General features: G+C 43.8%; 1 protein-coding gene across 3 annotated transcripts in view; it reads right to left on the bottom strand.

Moving 5' to 3' along the window:
* The window catches only part of vta1 (vesicle (multivesicular body) trafficking 1), a 56,946-nt gene that overhangs the window by 30,239 nt on the left and 7,431 nt on the right, over positions 1 to 19,276 (bottom strand). For all 3 annotated transcript variants that reach the window (XM_042226878.1, XM_042226879.1, XM_042226880.1), the window contains exons 2-4: positions 11,580 to 11,674; positions 5,288 to 5,415; positions 216 to 291 (exon numbers count right to left, since the gene is read on the bottom strand). In XM_042226878.1, the coding sequence (XP_042082812.1) occupies positions 216 to 291; positions 5,288 to 5,415; positions 11,580 to 11,674 (299 nt within the window). The remainder of the gene's footprint in view (positions 1 to 215; positions 292 to 5,287; positions 5,416 to 11,579; positions 11,675 to 19,276) is intronic.

Here is a 19,276-nt window from a genome sequence, read left to right as displayed (position 1 = left end):
CGGGATCTGGCTGCACAGACAGGCCTCGGCAGCAGGATGAATGTTCTGTTGGTTTTGGTCTCTTTGGGGATTATTGGATCATTTATAAATGATTAAATAAAGTCGGCATCATCCTTCAGCCAGTTAACTGATAAATGAGCTTCCTATTGGGGTTGGTCATCATTATAACTCTGCAGAGATCAAACCTGGGACTCCCAGCAGGGTCTTTATCTTACCTCCTCTGACAGCTCCCCAAAAACAGACAAGACATCCAGCAGCAGACTTGAAGTGTAGAATGACTTGATCATGTTCCTGGAGGAAGGAAAGAGGCAGAGGAGGGGGACAGACGGCAGGAATTATGGGATATACGAAGGAGGAAAGGTTGGAAGAAAAGGGGGTTGAAAAAAATGGGCAGAACAGAAGTGAATGAATAAGATGGAAGAACGTCCATTAGTCTCTTACTGTCTCTTACTCCATCACTGAGAGAGCCTTGTTTCTACAACAGCGATTTATTTATTTGCCCATGAGCAATTTTGCCAATAATGTTGGTTGAAGCTAAGAGAAGCAGTCAACGGAAAAAAAAAAAAAAAAAAGAAAAAAAAAAGAAATAGGGCTGTTTTAACGGCACCGTCTTCCAGCAGCTTTAGCGTGATTTGGTGCATTTCAAACAAATAAATAAACGAATAATCCAAAAAGTAGCTATATTAGCAAAAGCACTTTCGATAGAGCTGAGGAAGCTGGTGATAGCCTAGCATACTCAGCCGGATGGTGGACACGTAAACGCTCATGCACGTTAGTCGTGTTTGAGTCCTTTGCTGGCACTATGCGTCTGCACAAGCGGCACACTCCTTTGGTTACATCCTCAGGTTTGCCTCTTTGAATCTTTCGGTTTGAAGCCAAAGAAATCCCAAATTGGTGACTTTGTATTTTTTTGGGCAACTAGTTGCTCCATGTTTGGACTTCTGTGTTCTAAACGCGCAAATCAGTCTGTGCATGATTACATTGCTCCGCCCATCAAAAAGTCACCTGCACGAATATATCGCCTATCGTCATTTATTGGACTCATTAATGTGGGTTGGAAAAATTTCACATATCGGCCAGCCTTAATCAATACCAACTAAAAGTGGTCCAAGCTACAAAGGAACACACCACTGGAGCAGCTGTAGGCTCAGCACCACAGGACCTCTCCAGAGTGCTGTAGACCACAGAGCACGCAACACGCAAACACGACACAAACTGTCTCCTGAGACATGTTGGATTCAAACATGCATCAGTGCCAGGACACTGTATAAACTCACTCGAGTTTTAAAAGTGTCTTACAATCACATGAACTCAGATATGTCACTGTTCGTATAAAACGGCGTAATATATATTGGCTCAGAGTTATTACATTTGGATCATTGTTTTAAAAAAGAAAGCACCTTTAAAACTTTGGCTGGTGCAGGTCGAGAGCGAAACATTTGTGTTTTGAGGATTGCAGATTATCTTTCAGTTATCAGCATTTTTGTTTCCATTACTGTCCCACCCACATGAGCTGGGGCAGGGGCTTAAAAATGCCACTTAGACTGGAGGGGATGGATCTTCTATTTCTGTATTACAGCGTTACTCATTTTACCTCTAACGTCACTGTAAACCTTTACTAAGCTTTTATTGTTGTTTATTAAGCTAACATATACGTTATTACTAGTTAATTATTTGCTCAGTATTGTTTACTTTTTGTTTACTTCTTTATCTGTTATCTGACTGTAAAAGATTTTAAACAGCATGTGCTTGTGTAAGATGTTGATCAGATGTTGAGGCTGGCCGGGCTCTCTGGTTTGAAGAGTAGATACGTTTGGTAACCACAGCAACCCATCATCTCTCCACACACACACACACACACACACACACACACACACACACACACACACACACAAACACACACACACACACACACACACACACACACACAGCACACACACATCATTCACACCACACACACATCACACACACACACACACACACACACACAGGTAAAGACAAAGAATGGGCTCCTTGTAGTGCAGAGTGGGAAGTTTTCAAAAAACATTCAGCTGTGTGACTCAAAATGAAGACATGTAAACATGTACGCATTTACACCTCTGTCTGCATGTATATCCATGTGACCGTGTGTGTGTGTGTGTGTTCAGGAGTGACATAACACACGGCTGAGGCTCCTGTTGGCAGCAGACCGCTGCTGCTTGTAAAACCGCAGGCGGGTTTGCTGACCAGCAGCAGAACAGAAGCTTGAGTCAGTCCTGCTTCATATACCTGCTGGAAACAGCTTTTGGCCTGTGTTTACACCACAAACAAATCCAGAGACACGTCGCCTGCATCCATTCATCCTGCATGAGCTGCTGCAGGATGACTGACAGAAAGGGAAACCGACTCTGCACGTTTCTCCTGGGTCAAAGGTCAAAGTGCAGAGTCTCCAGAGTTCACAGAGGAGACGTCATGCAAGTTTCTGTCTTTTTAGCAGATCTGGATGCTACTGATATGCTATTGAATTGAATTGAATTGAATTAAATTGAAATGAATTGAATGAAACCCCCTTTTAACAGGAAGAAACCTCAGGCAGAACCGGGCTCGGGGAGGTAATAAAGCGTGGAGTGATAAAGTTGCAAACTTGCGGGATGTTGGAGCGGGTGTTTTCCTTAAGGATGAGCAGATTTAATTAATTTAATGAAATAATAACTCCTTTGGTTTCTGCTGTGGTGATGATGTCACTGTATTACTGATGACTATCTTTCTATCGGCTTCAAATTCTTTTAAAACTTTATTAATACAGCAGATCTTAAACAATGCTGCTGACCAAAGCTTCTCCTCGGACATGCTCACACCGCTGCATTGTCTACAGCAGCTGTGTTCATGCTGAGACTTCATCAACCTGTTCATCCATGCTTCCTATTGGTCAGAAGCATGGATGGACCAGCACCGCACCTATCATGTGAACGTGCAAGGGAAACTCCAGGTGAACTCACAACCAGATAACCAGCTCAGCCCGATAACTGCTGTTGGGTACCTGAATCCAGGTAATGGGAGGATAAGCGGGTATCTGAAGTCACTTTGTCATGCAGGCATGGTGGATTTCTTTGTTTTGTTGAAAGGTTACAGCAGTTGCACAGAGTTGCAGGTGCTTCTGTTTTGTTGTTCTTTGTCTCATTCCTAGGAAATGGTGTGTCTGAGTCAGACACAGGGTCCAACTTTTTAAAGACAAAGCAAAGAAAAAAAAGATTGAATTCCTGACTGAAATATTTGGCCAGCCTCACTTAATGTACCATTAGAAACGCAGATAAGACAAACAAAGAACGCATTGAAATCGTGTGGAGAACGTATAAACACTTCTGATTATTTCCAAGGTGTTTCCTGTCGGGCAGTCTCGTTCCAGGTGATAAACTGGGGGAAGGAGAAATTACAAAGGAAAAGAGTAAGAAACACACATTTTCCAGAGAAATCCCCCAAATCAACTGTTCCAATAACCTGGTGTCATGTTATTCTTCCCCGTTAAATATGAGGATTTAACACAACCAGAGTCACTAACAGAAGAGTAATGATTACAAACTAATGTTTTTGGTTTTAATCCGACTTCATTGGTTCAATTAGCTCCAAAGGTTAAAGCTGTGATGGGTGTGAACACTGTGATTAGCAGCAGAAACATCTCTGCTAAAACACTCTCAGCTGAACGCTGAATGAAGATCAACAGGCTGAGGTGGTTTCCTGACCTAAATAGGCAGCATTTTTCCACATGATGCCTGAGTTACTGCTTCCATGGAAGGAGATGTGACCTGCTTTCCACCAAACGGTCTGGAACTGGATGTACGGACGCAGAAGTCCCCCGAGACCAAGACCGTCTCCAACAGGGCCGTCGACCATCTGATGGTGACGGCAGAAACTGAGCGTGCACTACAAGGAGCAGCATTCCTGAATATTCCTGAATATTCCTGAACATTCCGGAAAATTTCCCATTGTGACACTGTGACGCCTAAAGGGGGGCAGCTGTGCTTATTTTCTGCCATGAATTCTGCTCCATTCGTGTAAGTTCATATTAAAAACACGGGCAGAGTTTCAAATAATGAGCTCAGTGTGCAGATGTGAGGAATTCAGCCTGCTCTAAACTCTCTGCTTCACCCAGGCCTTTCTACTCTTGGCTCTCGCTGACATCACTGAGTGGGGATAGCCCTGATACGGCCCCCTCATGCACGAGTGTGGGAGGAACCTAATATTGTGTTTCAGAGTGAGGAAAGGCTGAGGAGCTGCAGTATGAAAGACATAAAGTGTTGGGGTGTTTCCAACATGTCTCCTGTCAGAGGAAAAACATCAAGACTCAAAGAAACTAATAAAAGAAAAAATATAATTATCCAGTGAAATCCTCCAACAAACCCTTCCAGTGACCCGGTTAGATACTGACCTTCCTCGTGAATGATCAGATTAGAGAGGAAGGTCATAATTAAACCATGTGTGAATAAAACGTCAGACCGTCACTAATCGATTTATTAATAATTACAAACTTTCCTTCTTGGACGGGCGAGTAAAACCTTTTGGTTCAAAGCAAGGATGAGCTGCACTGTGGCCCAGTATGAGTATAAGAAGAATTATTTTGAACACTGAATCATGCAAAGCTGGTCTTATAGAGCCCACAGTATAAGTAACGGGTCTAACTGGAATCTGAATATTACCTTTATCTGAGAAACTGAGTTTCTTTTGACAGAAGCTGTGCTCACATTTTCAAAGTCACAGATCGTATTGTTGTGGTCCACAGAACACCAGTGCACCAGGTAGTCTGTGCATCCCGCTTGTTCACTGAGGTTTGAGATATTTTTTTGAGCAGAGAAACAGCAGGACTTTGTGGTTCTGAGGGCTGGGAGCTGCTCTGTGGTTCTTCCTGCAAGACGACTCCTTCCATGAAGTACTTGTACTCGTGAATACAAATCTCATATCAAGTCCTTTGTAATGGCAATCTAATGTTTAGACTCCATCATGAACTGAAGGTTTAAATACCTCAAAGTTTCTAATTGGACTAATCAGAGCATCATTCAATGATTAAATCATTACACTGACAAACCAGTTACGCAGGGCCATTACACTCTTCTGGGATGTTATGATTACAGGCCAAAGCCAACTTCAAAGTCTTGCTAGTAAGTGCACACACACACACACACACACCACAACACACACACACACACACACACACACACACACACACACACACACACACACACACACACACACACACGCGCGCGCACACACACAGAAGCACACACACACACTTAAGGAGTGGCTCGGTTCTCACTTGTGGAATCGTCCTGCTCTGTCCTCGTTGTCAGCGTAGAGGAATAATTTTAAGGCATAGTTTTCGATGTGGGCGTTCCCAACCACCTCCTGACTGATCGACTCATTATCACTCAGCTCCTTCTTCATCTGCAGGAGAAACAAAAACAACGACACATGAACGGAACCGTGTAAGCTCTGCAGAGAAAAGCAATAAATCTGTTTTAGTGTCAAACTTTGGTTGTGAAAGGTGTAATACGTTTTAGCCTGAAACTGATCAACAGATCAGAAATATAGAAGAACATCTGCACACGCTCACGTTTGCAAACGGATAGACCTGCAGAGCTATTAGACCAGGTACTGTTTTAACTGCTGAATCAGGTGACACACACTCAATGCATTCACTGTACGAAGACCAACACTTACACACCAGTGCCCACAAATTCACACAAAGCCATCATTAAAACAGGGCCTCTCTTTGACCAGCTAAACCCTTTTTCTGGAGTATTCCATCTACTGGATGTACTTATCCCAGTATCTGCTTTATTTACAGTTTTTAAAACTTAGTAGGACCTGCAGATGATCCTTTAAACATCCAGCGGAGGCCGGAGAAACTAACCCTGATCCCTGGATGTGTCGCTTTTGGTTTGGTGCACGGAAAAACACTTCTGACTTCTTAGCTCAAATGTTTTAACTCAGGCAAACACGTCCTCGCTTCAGCGGGTGCCATCTAGCATGATGCTTGATTAGTCTCGCTCGCTCTGCTTCGCTTTGACTAGGTTTGCTCCACCTGTAATTGCTCCTCTATATGAAATGCCTAGCTCTGTCCATTACGGCGTCCAGCAGGCTTCGGGTTTCTTGTAAAAGCACTAAAGCAAACACACGGGTTGCTTCCAGCAGGTGGACCCTGGCCGGGCTGAATAGATACTCTGTTCGCTGACTGTGAGTCGTAGCGGAGGAATGTAAAAGCACTGAGCTGAGCGTAGGACAGCAGAGGACAACTGGCCTGGGAATACAAGAATGTGGGATGAAAGGAAAGTCGCTAAACTCAGCCATGACTCTCAGGCTTGCTCGCTCTGGTTAGGTTTCCGTTTGACAGGCGACCAAACTTAAAGTGAAGCAGAAGAATTAGCGCCACTTTTTAAATGTAAACCTGGACCAGGTTAGAGCGAAGCAAGCCTTTGATACGAGACCGTGACGCCTTATTGACTCTGGGAGCAGCGAGTGTGACGCACAGAGGTGCAAACCAAGTCCAAACCAACAAACCGGGTCCGCTTCACACAGAAATCCACACGTGCACAGCAGTGTGCATGAGCGACGGGACGCCCAGCCGCGCTTTCATGAGCTCTGTTAATAAATGAAGACCATAAATATGTGAGTGACAATGAATCACAGAGACTCCAGCTCCAACAACTCTGACTGCAGCTGATGCTTTATGCTCAAGTTTGCAGCCTCGGCCCACCTCTTCCTTTCCACTGTCGCTGTCGCCAAAGTGCTTGCTCATAGGGTCATAGTACGATTGTTGGGCTTTTCTCTGCATCTATTATTGTAGGGTCTACCTTACAATATAAAGAACCTTGAGGCAACTGTTGTTTTGATTTGGCGCTGCATAAATTAAATTAAATTTAAATCAATTCAAATCTAAATTCTAGTTGCAGTCATTTGAATTTTCCTCCATCATCCGCTGAGCAGTGTTCATGTGTCTGAGCTTCAAGTCAGTGTCTCTAAACTCAGAAAGCTTTGAGTGTCTGAGATCAATACATGTTTCCTTGACGTTAGTGAGGTCTTAACCCTTTTTGAACCATGAACCTGGTGGTCCGTGTAAAAGCACGCTTTACTGTAACTCTGTTAATGTTTGTGTTAGAGACGAAAATCAAACGGTTTTGGAAAAAAAGAGAACCTGTGCTCTGCAGTGATAGTTGGTGTACCAAGTACTCACAGAGTGGCATGAAAAATCAGCTCCACCAGGATTTTACCGTAACTCCTCGACCGCTCAGGGCTCAAGAGGAAATTCAAACAGCTGGACACATGTATCCATCTGGGTTTGGGTCTACATTTCTGAAAACCTTCAGTTCAGTCCATGATGTGGTTCTGATAAAGTCCATCTTTGTTCAGATGCACGTACTTCCCACAGTCACAGGTGATCAGAACCACCACAGACTCATCGAACAGACTCCAAGAAATCTGAGTCTTTGTACAGTATGTTTGATAAGGCTGCAGAATTGATTGAATTATAACCTCGATCATTTTGGCTTCTCACCCTTAAATGAACACGACTGAGCAACAATAACAATGTGTTCTCTGCCAATAAAATGCAAAGTAGAAGCAAATCAAGCAGCTTGTTAATCTGCTTTACTTACAGAGCCAGAATTAGCCGCATTACTCATTCGCTCACTCCGTTCGTAAAGCGGCTGAGCTGATTTTAAACTGCTGTGTGTCCTCCATCGTTTTTACCTGATAAACTCTGCAGGTAAAACAGATTGATTAAGTCACAGAAGAAGGACCACCTGTTTGACCACCCTGTTCTCCCCGCTGTGAGAGACCACGGCGCTCATCCTCAGTGGCTGCTGCAGGAGACAAAGATCTAAATTTAGCAGCATCTACCATGACTGGCATCTCTGAGGTTTCCCATCCTGCATCACATGAAACTGATTTTCAAACAAGTGATTTTCCACCGTCCCAGTGAAAGGCTTGAGCTGGCAATGACAGTGGAAAATAAAAGTCCAGCATGCCTAATGCCTAGTACGTACGAGCCAGGTCACTGGGGAAATGGGGGGCAGACAGAGTTGCTGCTGTGATTTAAATCCTGACTCAGAGCGCTGCACAGCAACAAGCAACAGTTCATTAAGGAGTGGAAACCTCGGGTGTCCCCGTGTTTCACAGACCTTGTTCGGGCTCTATCTGGACAATAGCAGCGCTTCCACATGATTAATTGGGTTTGTGCTGGTGTGATCACAGTCTGACTGCAGCTGAAGTTTACCGAGCAAAACCAAATCAGAATAAGACGGAGCCTGAATCAGGTCCGTGTTTGAACCACTCCTGCTGCCTGCTATCAGCCTGGGAAACAGTTTTGCAACAGGTTCACAACATGACACCAGTTTTCTCTGTAAAACCTGAAACCTGCTCTGAAAGCTGGCATAGGCCCTGATCACAGCCTTATTTGTGGCCATCCTCGCCTGCAGTCTTCTCCTAAACTCTTGCTGCTCCTCAGAAAAAAAGGAAATTAAAGTTTTCTTTTCTTTACCAGATGTTGCATCAGCTTTCCCTCTCGGACTCTCCTCGCTCCTGCAGTGATGCATCGAGACGTCTCAAGCAACTGACCTGCTTGCGACTCCAAGCCGGCAATAGGCGTCAGAAAGACAACGCAACAAACGCGGCAGTCGTCACTCCATGTTCACAGCATCAAGCAGAAGCTGACACAGTCAGGAGTGACTGTTTGATATTTTACGACCAACAGTTAATATTCATATTTTATAAATGCTCACACTGAACAAGTTTACCTAAGAATATTTCCCTAAAAAGACTCCACCCAGAGCAAACTGCAGTAAAACTTGAAACAGTAAACGTTGGATGTAACGGTAGAAGTAGAAACATGCGCGATGAGGGTGGGAAACTACAGGATCAAAAATGACATGGACAGTAAAACTGAAGCTGACGGATGTGTTTTAGAGCTTCATCACCTCTCCGTTGGTTCTTCTCAGTCTCGGTAAATTCACTTGGCCCCCCCGCTGGGACACTCTCAGCCCGGTCACCTGCTCCCTCCCTTCCTCCCTTCATCATAACAATTCCACAAAATCTAATTAGCCCGTTCCTGTTAGCAGACAGGAGAGCAGCCTGCATTACGTAAATGTGACTCACGGAGAAGCACAAGATGTTCTCGTAAGCTCGGAGAACAAACAGACGCAAACCAACGTGTCTTATTCCAAAATTAAGTCAGACTTGTGGCACAATAAGAGTCCCTAATGGTAAAGATTATTTACCATAATAATAACACCATTTCACATTAAATGGTGAAAAGAGATAAAACCCAAAGAGTCTTCACCTGATGGAACAGGATAACTTTACATCGACCTCAGCAGGAAAATGTCAGCACTGGTCAGCTGTGAGTGGGGGTTAATATAACCCACAACTTACATCATCAGGCCTTTGCTCTCATGTGAAGGACTGAATGTAAAATCTCTGATCAGAGGTTCAGGCTGAATGGTATGTGAAACAAAAGCTTGTTATTGGTAGATTTATATATCGTTCGTTATCAATATAAATCTCAATATAAATCAAAGGCTGTTGATTACCTTGTTGTGGTCGGCTTACACTCCCCGGCAGTGAGGCTCAGGACTGTCTTAGTGAGGCATCTGTAAATATGTGCAACTTGACCACATATCCAGAGTGACAGTGAGGTGTGGCACAGCTGTCCAGCTGTCGCTCTGCACTCTGTGCTATCTGAGAGAAATGTTTCTGGCCGCGAGTCGCTAACGAGGGTCAGTAACTTAAATGACGCTTAAATCCGACATTCTCCTGTCCTTGTACACACTTCAGGTTCAGAGCGCAGTGGCAGGAAATGGGGAGAACATTGTCTGGGTTATCACTGGGTTTACGTCTTATTGTGCACAACATGACATTCATTTTCGAAACCATGTACCCGTCAGAGTCAAAAAGAAGGCTAAAGCGGCGCATATTTCAGGATGGTTTCCTTAGATCCATACTTCACTCACCACATCTGCTTTTGAGAAAAATACAACAACAGCTAAAATGCCAAGTTCAAGAAAAAGTTCAAGAACTTTAGATACCAGTGTGTGACATCACATTATCTGCAGCCATCTTTTATGTACAGTCTATGGCTTGAACCACTTTTAAAACAATACAGGCTCAGAAATAACAGGCTCAGGCTCGTTGCGTGACATGGCACAGAACGTACTAATCAAAGTGTTCGTAGTTCATACATACATGGACAAATTGAAGGAAAACTTGAAGTATTATGACATTACCTGGCCTGCAAAGTATGTCTGCTAACAGACCTTTTGAAGGCTTTACTGCATTACTTATGATATCTTGCTGCCCAGCAGTGCATATGACCTGTAGGGGGCACTCTGGGGTCACTGGGACCCCAGCAGTATTTTAACCTCTCCGAGGAGAGAAACCTCAAAGCTCTGAGAGGACCTTATGCAGTGAGTGCAGCCTCTGATAACCAACAGGTAAATGTCAAGCCTTTTAGAGGGCTGCGTTGTGTGTGTGTGTGTGTGTGTATTCATATCTTTGTGGGGACCGAAGATTTAAAGTTTACTATACTTCTGGGGACCAAAATCCTGGTTTGAAGGCATTTTTGAGACTCATAATGTGGTTTTAGTGTCAGGGTTAGAGTTAGGTTATGGTTATGTTAGGTTTAGGATGAGGGTTAGGTTTAGGCATTCTTTTTTCATGGTTAGGGTACGGGGCTAGGGAAAGCATTATGTCAATTAGATGTCCCCACAACATAGTAATACCTGACGTATGTGTGTTTTCTAAGAAAAGAGCCATTCAGCCGTGTGCTGCTGAGGTAGAGGCGGTGTACAGGCAGCGGTGCAGCCAGCGTCACAGGCTCGGAGCAGGAGTAACGAGGCTGTCGGCTGGACCGTGCAGCTCAGCAGGAGGTCATTGTTCTTCACGTAACACATCACTTAAAATCTGATGTATATGAAATCCAACAAGATTCTTATCAACCCTCGAGATACTTCTATTCATATCTCTTATTAATTTACTAAACCTGAGCTGTACAGCAGGGGCAGACAAAAGCTCCTCAGTCGTCCTCTATGAGCCTCGGTTTCTTACAGATAAATAAAAATAAACCGGGCTGATTTAATCTGGCAGATTTTCTCGATGCAAAGCTTAAACTTCAGTATAAAATAAATAAATAAATAAATAAATAATCCCAATGAAAGTATGAGCTGCAGCCTGCATGGCCTCGAGGCCTGCACAGAAACCAGGGACCCCCCAAGCCCGTGTCCCCTCTCCACAGAGGGAGAGGGAGTCCAGAAAAATCAAGAGTATGTTTATGAAACAAATGCAATGACCATCTCATCTGCGTGTTTTTGTTCTCTTAATCACTTGAAGTCAAAAGCAGGAATGAAAATCAGACCCAGCGAACAGACCCAAATTAATCTTTCTCATTTAGATGCAGTCAGCAAGCTCCTGAAATACTGAAGCTCCTGGTTTGAGATGATTAAGCTAATGCGCTTCATTTACTCATTATTCAACGTGACACAATCAGCAAGAGAGAACTAAACAGGAAAAAGGGTCCGCACTGAAGGAGGAACAGGACTAAAGGGAATCCGACTCACCGTCTCCAGCTGGTCCATGAGTTTGACCAGGAACTTTCGGCACTCGGGTGTTTTGCTGTCCAGCTTCATGCCCGTCTGCATGGCGTAGAGTCGACCTGCGGGAGAGCACGGGGAGGAGATAAAAAAATTAAACAAGTCTGTTCTTCCACAGCTTCGCTCACACAAGACTCGACACAGAGTCCTCTTCATTAAAGATTCACACAAGAGCTGCTGAAGATGTTTTCTTCTCTTCCAGGAGGAGGAGGGAAAGATTTCCACCTGAGACGAAGCAGGCCTGTGTGGACACACTCATGATCCCTCACCTGTCAATTATTTCTATTCTTCTCTAACATGATGTAACCTCACACCTGAGCAGCAGCACCGGGCCTGCAGGGATGACCTCCAGAAAAACTCTTAGAGAACTTGGACTGGAATTACTTTCCAAAAATTATAAAGCTAGTCAGACAAAAGCTGCTGGTATGATAAAGTGTTTTCATATTACTGTAACGGAGGTCAGGGAGGGCTCGTGTTTCTGTGATGTACCTGCAGCTCTTTACTCAGTGTTCAAAAACTGTTATGAATATGACAGATATGCATTTACTGAATGTATCTGCTGGTATAGGGACATTAAATCCAATGTTATTTGAGCCAGAAAAATACACAAAACATTCACAAGGAGTGATACAACCTGAACTCCACGTTCAACACCACAGACTGTATTTAAAAGATTGCCCAACAAGACTTCACAAACAATGAAGAGACACTTGCTCACACAGTCTATGCTCACAACACAAACCTCAGAAAGCAGACTGAGAATGATGTGCACAGCTGTCACACAACACATTTTCAAAAACTGAAAAGAGCTCCCCATCAACAATACACACACACACACACACACACACACACACACACACACACACACACACACACACACACACACACACACAATTCAGCTGTTTGTTGTGTGGGTATCCAGGTTTCAGTTCAGGGGTGTGGCTCGTACACCTGAAGTCCGTCACTGTGCTTCGGTTTGCCTCGTGGCTACACAAACCATGACTTTACACCCCATTAGAGAGTTTGTGTGTGTAAACGTTTTATGGAACCATGCTGATGCCTGTAGATTCTGGGCTGAACTGCACTGCAGGCTCATCTCTGTGTGAATCAGCCCGGGGTTTGTTAACCAGATTGATTGTGCACTGTGTGTGATCGCTGTGCGTGCACACAGCTGCTGTCTCGACCCATGTTAAAAATGATTGTCTTTAACTAAAATGAGAGACACTTTGAAGCGCACACGGCTTCCTCCTCCATCAGCAGGAAATACAGACGCTGTGTCTGCAGGATAAACACCTCACAGTCGTCCTAAACCGGCAGCAGAAAGGCTTTTCACACTCTTCTCACTCTCACACAATCACAGGTATGTTGGAGTAAAAACCTCCACCTTTGCTGACAGGCACGCAGACATTCCTCAAATCATCTCTAATCCACAGCTCTGTGTGTGTGTGTGTGTGTGTGTGTGTGTGTACACTTGTAGTGCAACAGGCACAGTGAGCAGACTCAGCGCTGCACTATCAGCACAGGGTGAAGTGGCCTCAGAGTTCCTTCTCTGCGAGGATTACCTCAGCAGATTGTGCTGTTTGTGTGGAGGCGGAGTGCGGCGTGCAGCACAGAGCGATGAGATCAGCGCGGATTTCACCCTTTGCTGAAATTCTCTCTTTTGAATGTGGACCTCATTTTGGAACGTGGAACCTTGTCGTGTTCTAGAAATTGACTGTTTTATTAAAAATCACCAACGTTTCAAATAATAAGTAATCTCTGTGAGCCACGTGCTCAGGTTGTAGGGCATCGCAGCCCCACCCACCTGCTGTTAAAACCTTCTGTCTGTGAGGGGCAGCCAATCAGAAGACAGCTGGCATAAAGGTGGAGGAGCCAAAATTGCTTGCTTCAGAGTGACTGCAGTAATGCAGCATCACATAAATAAAGATTACTGTAAATTGTAAATCATGCAGAGCTACTCTAGTAGAAGAATATAGAGCTGAAAGCATGTGGAATGGTGCACGGTAAGAAATCTGAGTAACTAATTATAATTATGTTTATAATTTAGTTCATTAATTGAACAAAACTCAAAGGTTGCAACTTGTCTGGTCTGTTTTATGCCTTTAATTTGAAAATCTCTGGGTTATGGTTTGTTGGTCAGATACGGCCGACATGACATGAGCTGGAAACGTTAATAAACATTAAAACATAACTAAATAAAATTCCACCTGCTGATATTGCCCCCACAATTACTCTACACTTATTGTAGGTTATCTGAAACATGCACAGGCTGTGCTCAGAGCGTCTGCTGCAGCGGAGACAGAGAGCGCCTGAATATTAAGCAGTATTCCAGCGTGGACGGTCGGGCCTGTCGAGTTACCAGGAGACCATAAACATCGTGTTGTACTCTGCATATATTTGAGTAATCCGTTTCCACCTCATGTTTGAGTCACAGCCCTGCGCAGCATCAGCAGAACAATGGCCCATTTCACAGCAGCAGAATGGCGGGGAGCCTCTGTCCAGCCGCCAAGGCCAGAAGCACTCAGTGTTTCCAAAGAGCGGCACCAGTGTGACACGCATGTACGCATGTACGCATGAACAAGAGCGCAGCAAGCCACACAGACAGCGGGTCCTCCAGCAGACTGACAAAGGAAGGCTTTGTGTCATCGCGCTGTACAACACAACCCAACACAGTTAGACTGCAGACACACACACACACACACAACCAGTGCTGGAGCCCCCTTGTGGTGAGTGAAGGTGCAGTTTGTTTCTGCATAGGAATCATTTTTCATTAATTTGTATTTTGTTCAGTTTATTCTTCTCACCCTGAAAACTACATGTAAGCATCAACAGCTCTCTGCAGCCCAGTAAAGGACAGCAGCTACCAGTGTCACTGCAACACATAAATAGTAGTTTGTTTTAAAATGAAAAACACTCAGAATTAAACAAAACATCTGAATTTGATAAATTACATTAAATTATATTTAATTCCATCTTTAAACCAGCAGTGTAGACTTCAGCTGCACAGATATCAGCACACAGGAGGACTTTAACTGATCTCAGTGACCTGCATTCATCTTGCAGGAAATAAATCATCCACATCAGCTACCAGACATTTTAAACCAGGCATCGCAAGTTAAACCTTCGATGCCCCTCCGGTCTGCAAAAAGCTGCAAAAGCCTGAAAGCATGCCAGCTGGGACACATCCTCTGAGGAGACGATGGCTTCAAGTGTTAAAACCTGTCAGGCTTTTGTTTCCTGCGATTATAGGGTCTCTGACGAGCTTCCCTCTCTGCTGGCACTCCCAAAAGTAAGTAGGGTCCAAAAAATGCTTTTAGCTCCGGCGTTTGTTTTTCAGAGGTGATAAGCTTCAGTGGAAGGGCTGCTGCTGCCAGCTCACGCAGAGGAAAAAGTTTGTGAGAAAGGATGTGCACTGAAGGTGTTAGATGAAACACTGAACGCTGAACAAATGCAGTGAAAAAGCAAGAAGCTGCATTTCCAGAAAGTTCAGCTCGTGACTGGCAGCAGCGCAGCTTTCTGACTTCTATGTCTCTGAGGACTCTGATATCGGTCTAATTTGCCTCTCTGTGTGTATGGAGGTGAGCTGGATGCAGGGACTGTGGTCAGAGAGCATCTTCGGGATGGAACAGTGAGCCTCTCGGCCATCGGTGCCTGACGGGATGGTTTACTGCTGATTTGTTATGACAGTGCATTCATTGGGTTGCACAGCACATAACTGAGCACGTCAACACCAGTCAGTACGATGTGAGCCACATCAGGTAGACCTGTGATGTGCTGCCCAAGTTTTCTGCAGAGGCTTCTACAGCAGAGATTTCACGTGTACAGACACTAAACTCTGTCAACACAGCAGTTTCCCCAATTTCCTCGTTTATCTCTTGGCGTGACAGTGACTGTTGTAAGAAAATATATTTAGCAGTGAATAATTAACCCTCCTGTAATGCTGCTGGCAGGACGCCGCCACCGCCTCGATGCAATTTTTGACATTCTGTGCCAATGTGAATGTGGGCCAGAGCAGTCTCTGTGTCATATGAATGACAAGGACTTCATTATGGAGAATAGCTGAGTCGCTCTGTGTGTGTGTGTGTGTATATATATGTGTGTTTGTTCGTTCAGTGTGACCAGAAGACAATTGAGGCCCACAGAGTGAACACACTGCCACAGATTCTGGAGGTTCATTCCAGCACAACATGCTGTAAAGCGTGACTGCAACGCTTACAGATAAGATGAAGCTCGAACACAGAAACCGAGCACGACGGGAACAGATCATTAAGAATAAGAAACTCTGTCATATCTGTTCTGCTGTTCTCACAGCATTTCTTTGGTTTTGGTATTAAAAGCAGCTCGGCGTAACCTCCATTGTTGTTCCCATTTCTTCATTCAACCTTATGAAAAATGCCAAAGACAACATAGTTTGACAGCATAAAATTTAATTTTTGCACCAACAAGCTGAAAACTTGGCACACCACACAGTGTGCAGTAAATCACTGCATATGAAAAATGCCACCCATTACCCATTTTCCTGCAAAATGTAAATAAGGGTGTAGCTCAAGACTTACTGTATAACACCCTCAGTTTTATCTAAATGTGAGACAAGAAAATTACAACATCCAGGATTTTATTCTTTAGAGACAAGGCTGCAGTTTAACTGGCTTCACAGATAGACCATCTGCATAGCAATGAGCTTTTGAACGATACTGCCTCAAGGAAGCATGTATAAATGTAAATGCAGTTGATCCCAGCACTCCATGACTAACTTCTATGTGTGGAGAAGAAGCCACATTTACATGCACAAATAATGTTACCAAGCAGTAGAGTTGGCTAGCTAGCTTTAACTTGGCTGCGTGGAATGAATCCGGTGATGGTTTGGTAACGTTAGCTGACGAAGTGATGTGAATACGGTCACATCGCTTTATCAGATCAGCACTGGAATGATTTAGCTGACCTTATCCACTCAGGACAATATAGTGACAGCGTGTAATTCACAGAGGTAAGCTTGAATCAGGTTACGTCAGCCAGGAGAATCACACCTCACAATGAATTCTGTCTCGGATGTCAATGGTAATTTTCCTCAGAACTTTCCATTTCACCAGATGACTTCATTTGTTAAAACTTTAGGGAAAGCTGGTGGGAGCCAGAACCAGTCACACACTGTTCTATGCGAACTTAGTTGGAAAGTAAGACTAAGTTATAAATCTCTAGTGAGGTCATGTCTTGTACTACAGTAAGGGTCATTAAGAAAATCTAGACCACTGTCACCACACTCGTATCATTCCCTTCATGCTGAAGAGATAATCATCACGTTCAGCTGCAAACTCTGAAATCGTGTAATTATAGCCAGCATGTGGACGCAGCGACGGTTGAACTGGCACAGTCTGCCACTGTGCCCACTTCCCAGGCAGTCCAAACTAATTACATGGTACGTCTTATTCTTTCTAAATGTTTTAAAGCTCGGCGGGGAGAGGATGGAGGATTGAGTGTGAGACGTAATGGTCCCAGTTTCCATCAGGTTACTCAGCAAAGTCCTGTTTATCAGAATCCAATCATTCTGAGGAAGCCAAATAATCACAGCCAATCAGTGCAATAATGAATAAAACAGTGAATTAAAAAAAATTTAAGTTAAAAAAAAAAAAAGCTGCATGCATGTTTGGATATTACATACAAATAAAAGGAGGAGTGTGTTCCCCTCCCGCAGACAGAGGGATGGTACCCGTGTTCACCCTCTCCTCGTTTATAACGTCGACAGTCCAATCAGTGTGAAACGGCATTTGTAACGCAGCCAAGTGCTGTCGGCCGGGGAAGCTGCAGGTGAATTACGTGGCTTCATTACAGCTAAACAAATCATGGCGTTGACTCAAACCTCCATTGATTGGTCTGTTCTGGGGTGGAGGTGAGGTGAAATATTGCCTGGCATTAGCTGGCTAATTTAGATGGACCTGCTGATGTGGAGCTGAGGCTGAGTGATGGTAAACGCTCTAGCAGTCAGACAAAAAGGATGGAAATAAATCTCTGCGAGCCCTGGCCTCATCAGACCCACATGATGGACGGCTTCCCTGATGAGTTATTTGTGAAGTTCTGCATGTTCAGATGTTTGCTCGCTGAAAATATACTCTGCACTGCCAGTCATAACGCCTCAAAGCACCTCGAAGAAGCACACCTTTACTTTGGCACAATTAATTGAATAACACAGACACGCACACACACACACCCTCTCTTTCTGTTGGAGACAACTGTCAGATTTCCAATTTATTGTAACATTTATTCCTTCCCCTGGAATGCCAGATTTGCAACCATCTGTTAGCCAATTAGCAGCAGTTTTCAATTTGTTTCAGTGATTGAGAAAAAGAACCTGTCAGAGAAAAGAAGAAGCAGCATTATCACCTTAGTGTGAGCGGAGGTGGGGAGTAAATTGTGTTTACTTCAGGGATGCACGCTTATAAAAGTCTAATTAAAAGTCTGATTTTGTCACTTGTTAACAGGAATGACTGATACGAGGACCAAAATGCAACTTGAAGCCATCAATGTGGCAGATAAGAGCTGCAGTTCCTCTAATGGCCACTTGATGCTTCAAAAGTGAGGCAGTCTCCATAGACATGTTCATATTTCCATACTTTGTTTTCAGCCTGATACAAAATGGTTTTGGTCTTTACAGCTGCATGACAACAATACACACAGGTTACCGTTTTAATGCAGAAAATTATGGATGCAACCACTTCGATGGGGGTGCCTTTTAGAGTACATGAAATCATTTTTTCTCATATGTCTTTTATCAGCTCTGTGTTTGTGTGATCCACTGAGTGTTTTTCCCCACCTGGCCAACTGGTCCAACAGTCAGTCTCAAACCAGCTGCCCTGTTAATGCTAAAGCAGTATTTCTACCTCAGTATCGTCCCTGTAGATAGGGCTGTGCGATATGACCAAAATCTCATATCTCGATATAAGAATTCTATCGTCCGATAACGATATAAATCACAAAAATGTAACATTTTCTGTAAATTCTGTGAATCTCGGGCAGCTTGTCTTGCGGGAAGTGTTTCCAGCTGCGCGTCATGTAGCTGGAGTCGAGTGTTTAACTGATGCATGAAACGATACATTTTTAGACGTAAGTTGTAACGGCCGCCGTTTTCTTTGTGAGTATTTATTACACGGCGTGCTGCAGGGAAAAGCCTGTTCTAACGTTTGAGTCGAAGGTTTATTGGCGGCTCTTTTTTACTTCTCATCCGTAAATAATCTGCTTTTTCACGTGATTCAGTTTATTTTGAAAAGTCTCAACAGGATCTTGAGCTTTATTGTGAAAGGTTTATGTGGAACATAAACAAGCAGACACACGATGGTGTTACCATCGTTGTTGCTAACGACAACGCATAAAAACAGGTGCTTGTCTGTCCGTAGTGTGGTTATATAAAATATAAGAGAAAGAGAGAACTTTAAAAAATTAATATAGCCACTACAGTGACCATCAAAACGATGAAAAAATATTGCCGTAAAGAGTTTATTTTGTGACACCACGAAACAAACGATAGCGTAAAATGAAACTATAGATGTTTTTTATATCGTCATCCGATATATAGAGCTGGGCGATAGAACGATAACGATATGTATCGCGATATAACTTTTACTCGATAGAGAAATTAAGCTATCGCGATAGACCTCGCCGCTCTTGTCCTC

This window comes from Haplochromis burtoni, unplaced genomic scaffold (assembly GCF_018398535.1).
Source record: "Haplochromis burtoni strain Fernald_Lab_line unplaced genomic scaffold, NCSU_Asbu1 Contig_232, whole genome shotgun sequence".
NCBI classification, from domain to species: domain Eukaryota; kingdom Metazoa; phylum Chordata; class Actinopteri; order Cichliformes; family Cichlidae; genus Haplochromis; species Haplochromis burtoni.
Note: the sequence above shows the minus strand (reverse complement) of the source record. Positions and strands in the feature narration are given on the sequence as shown.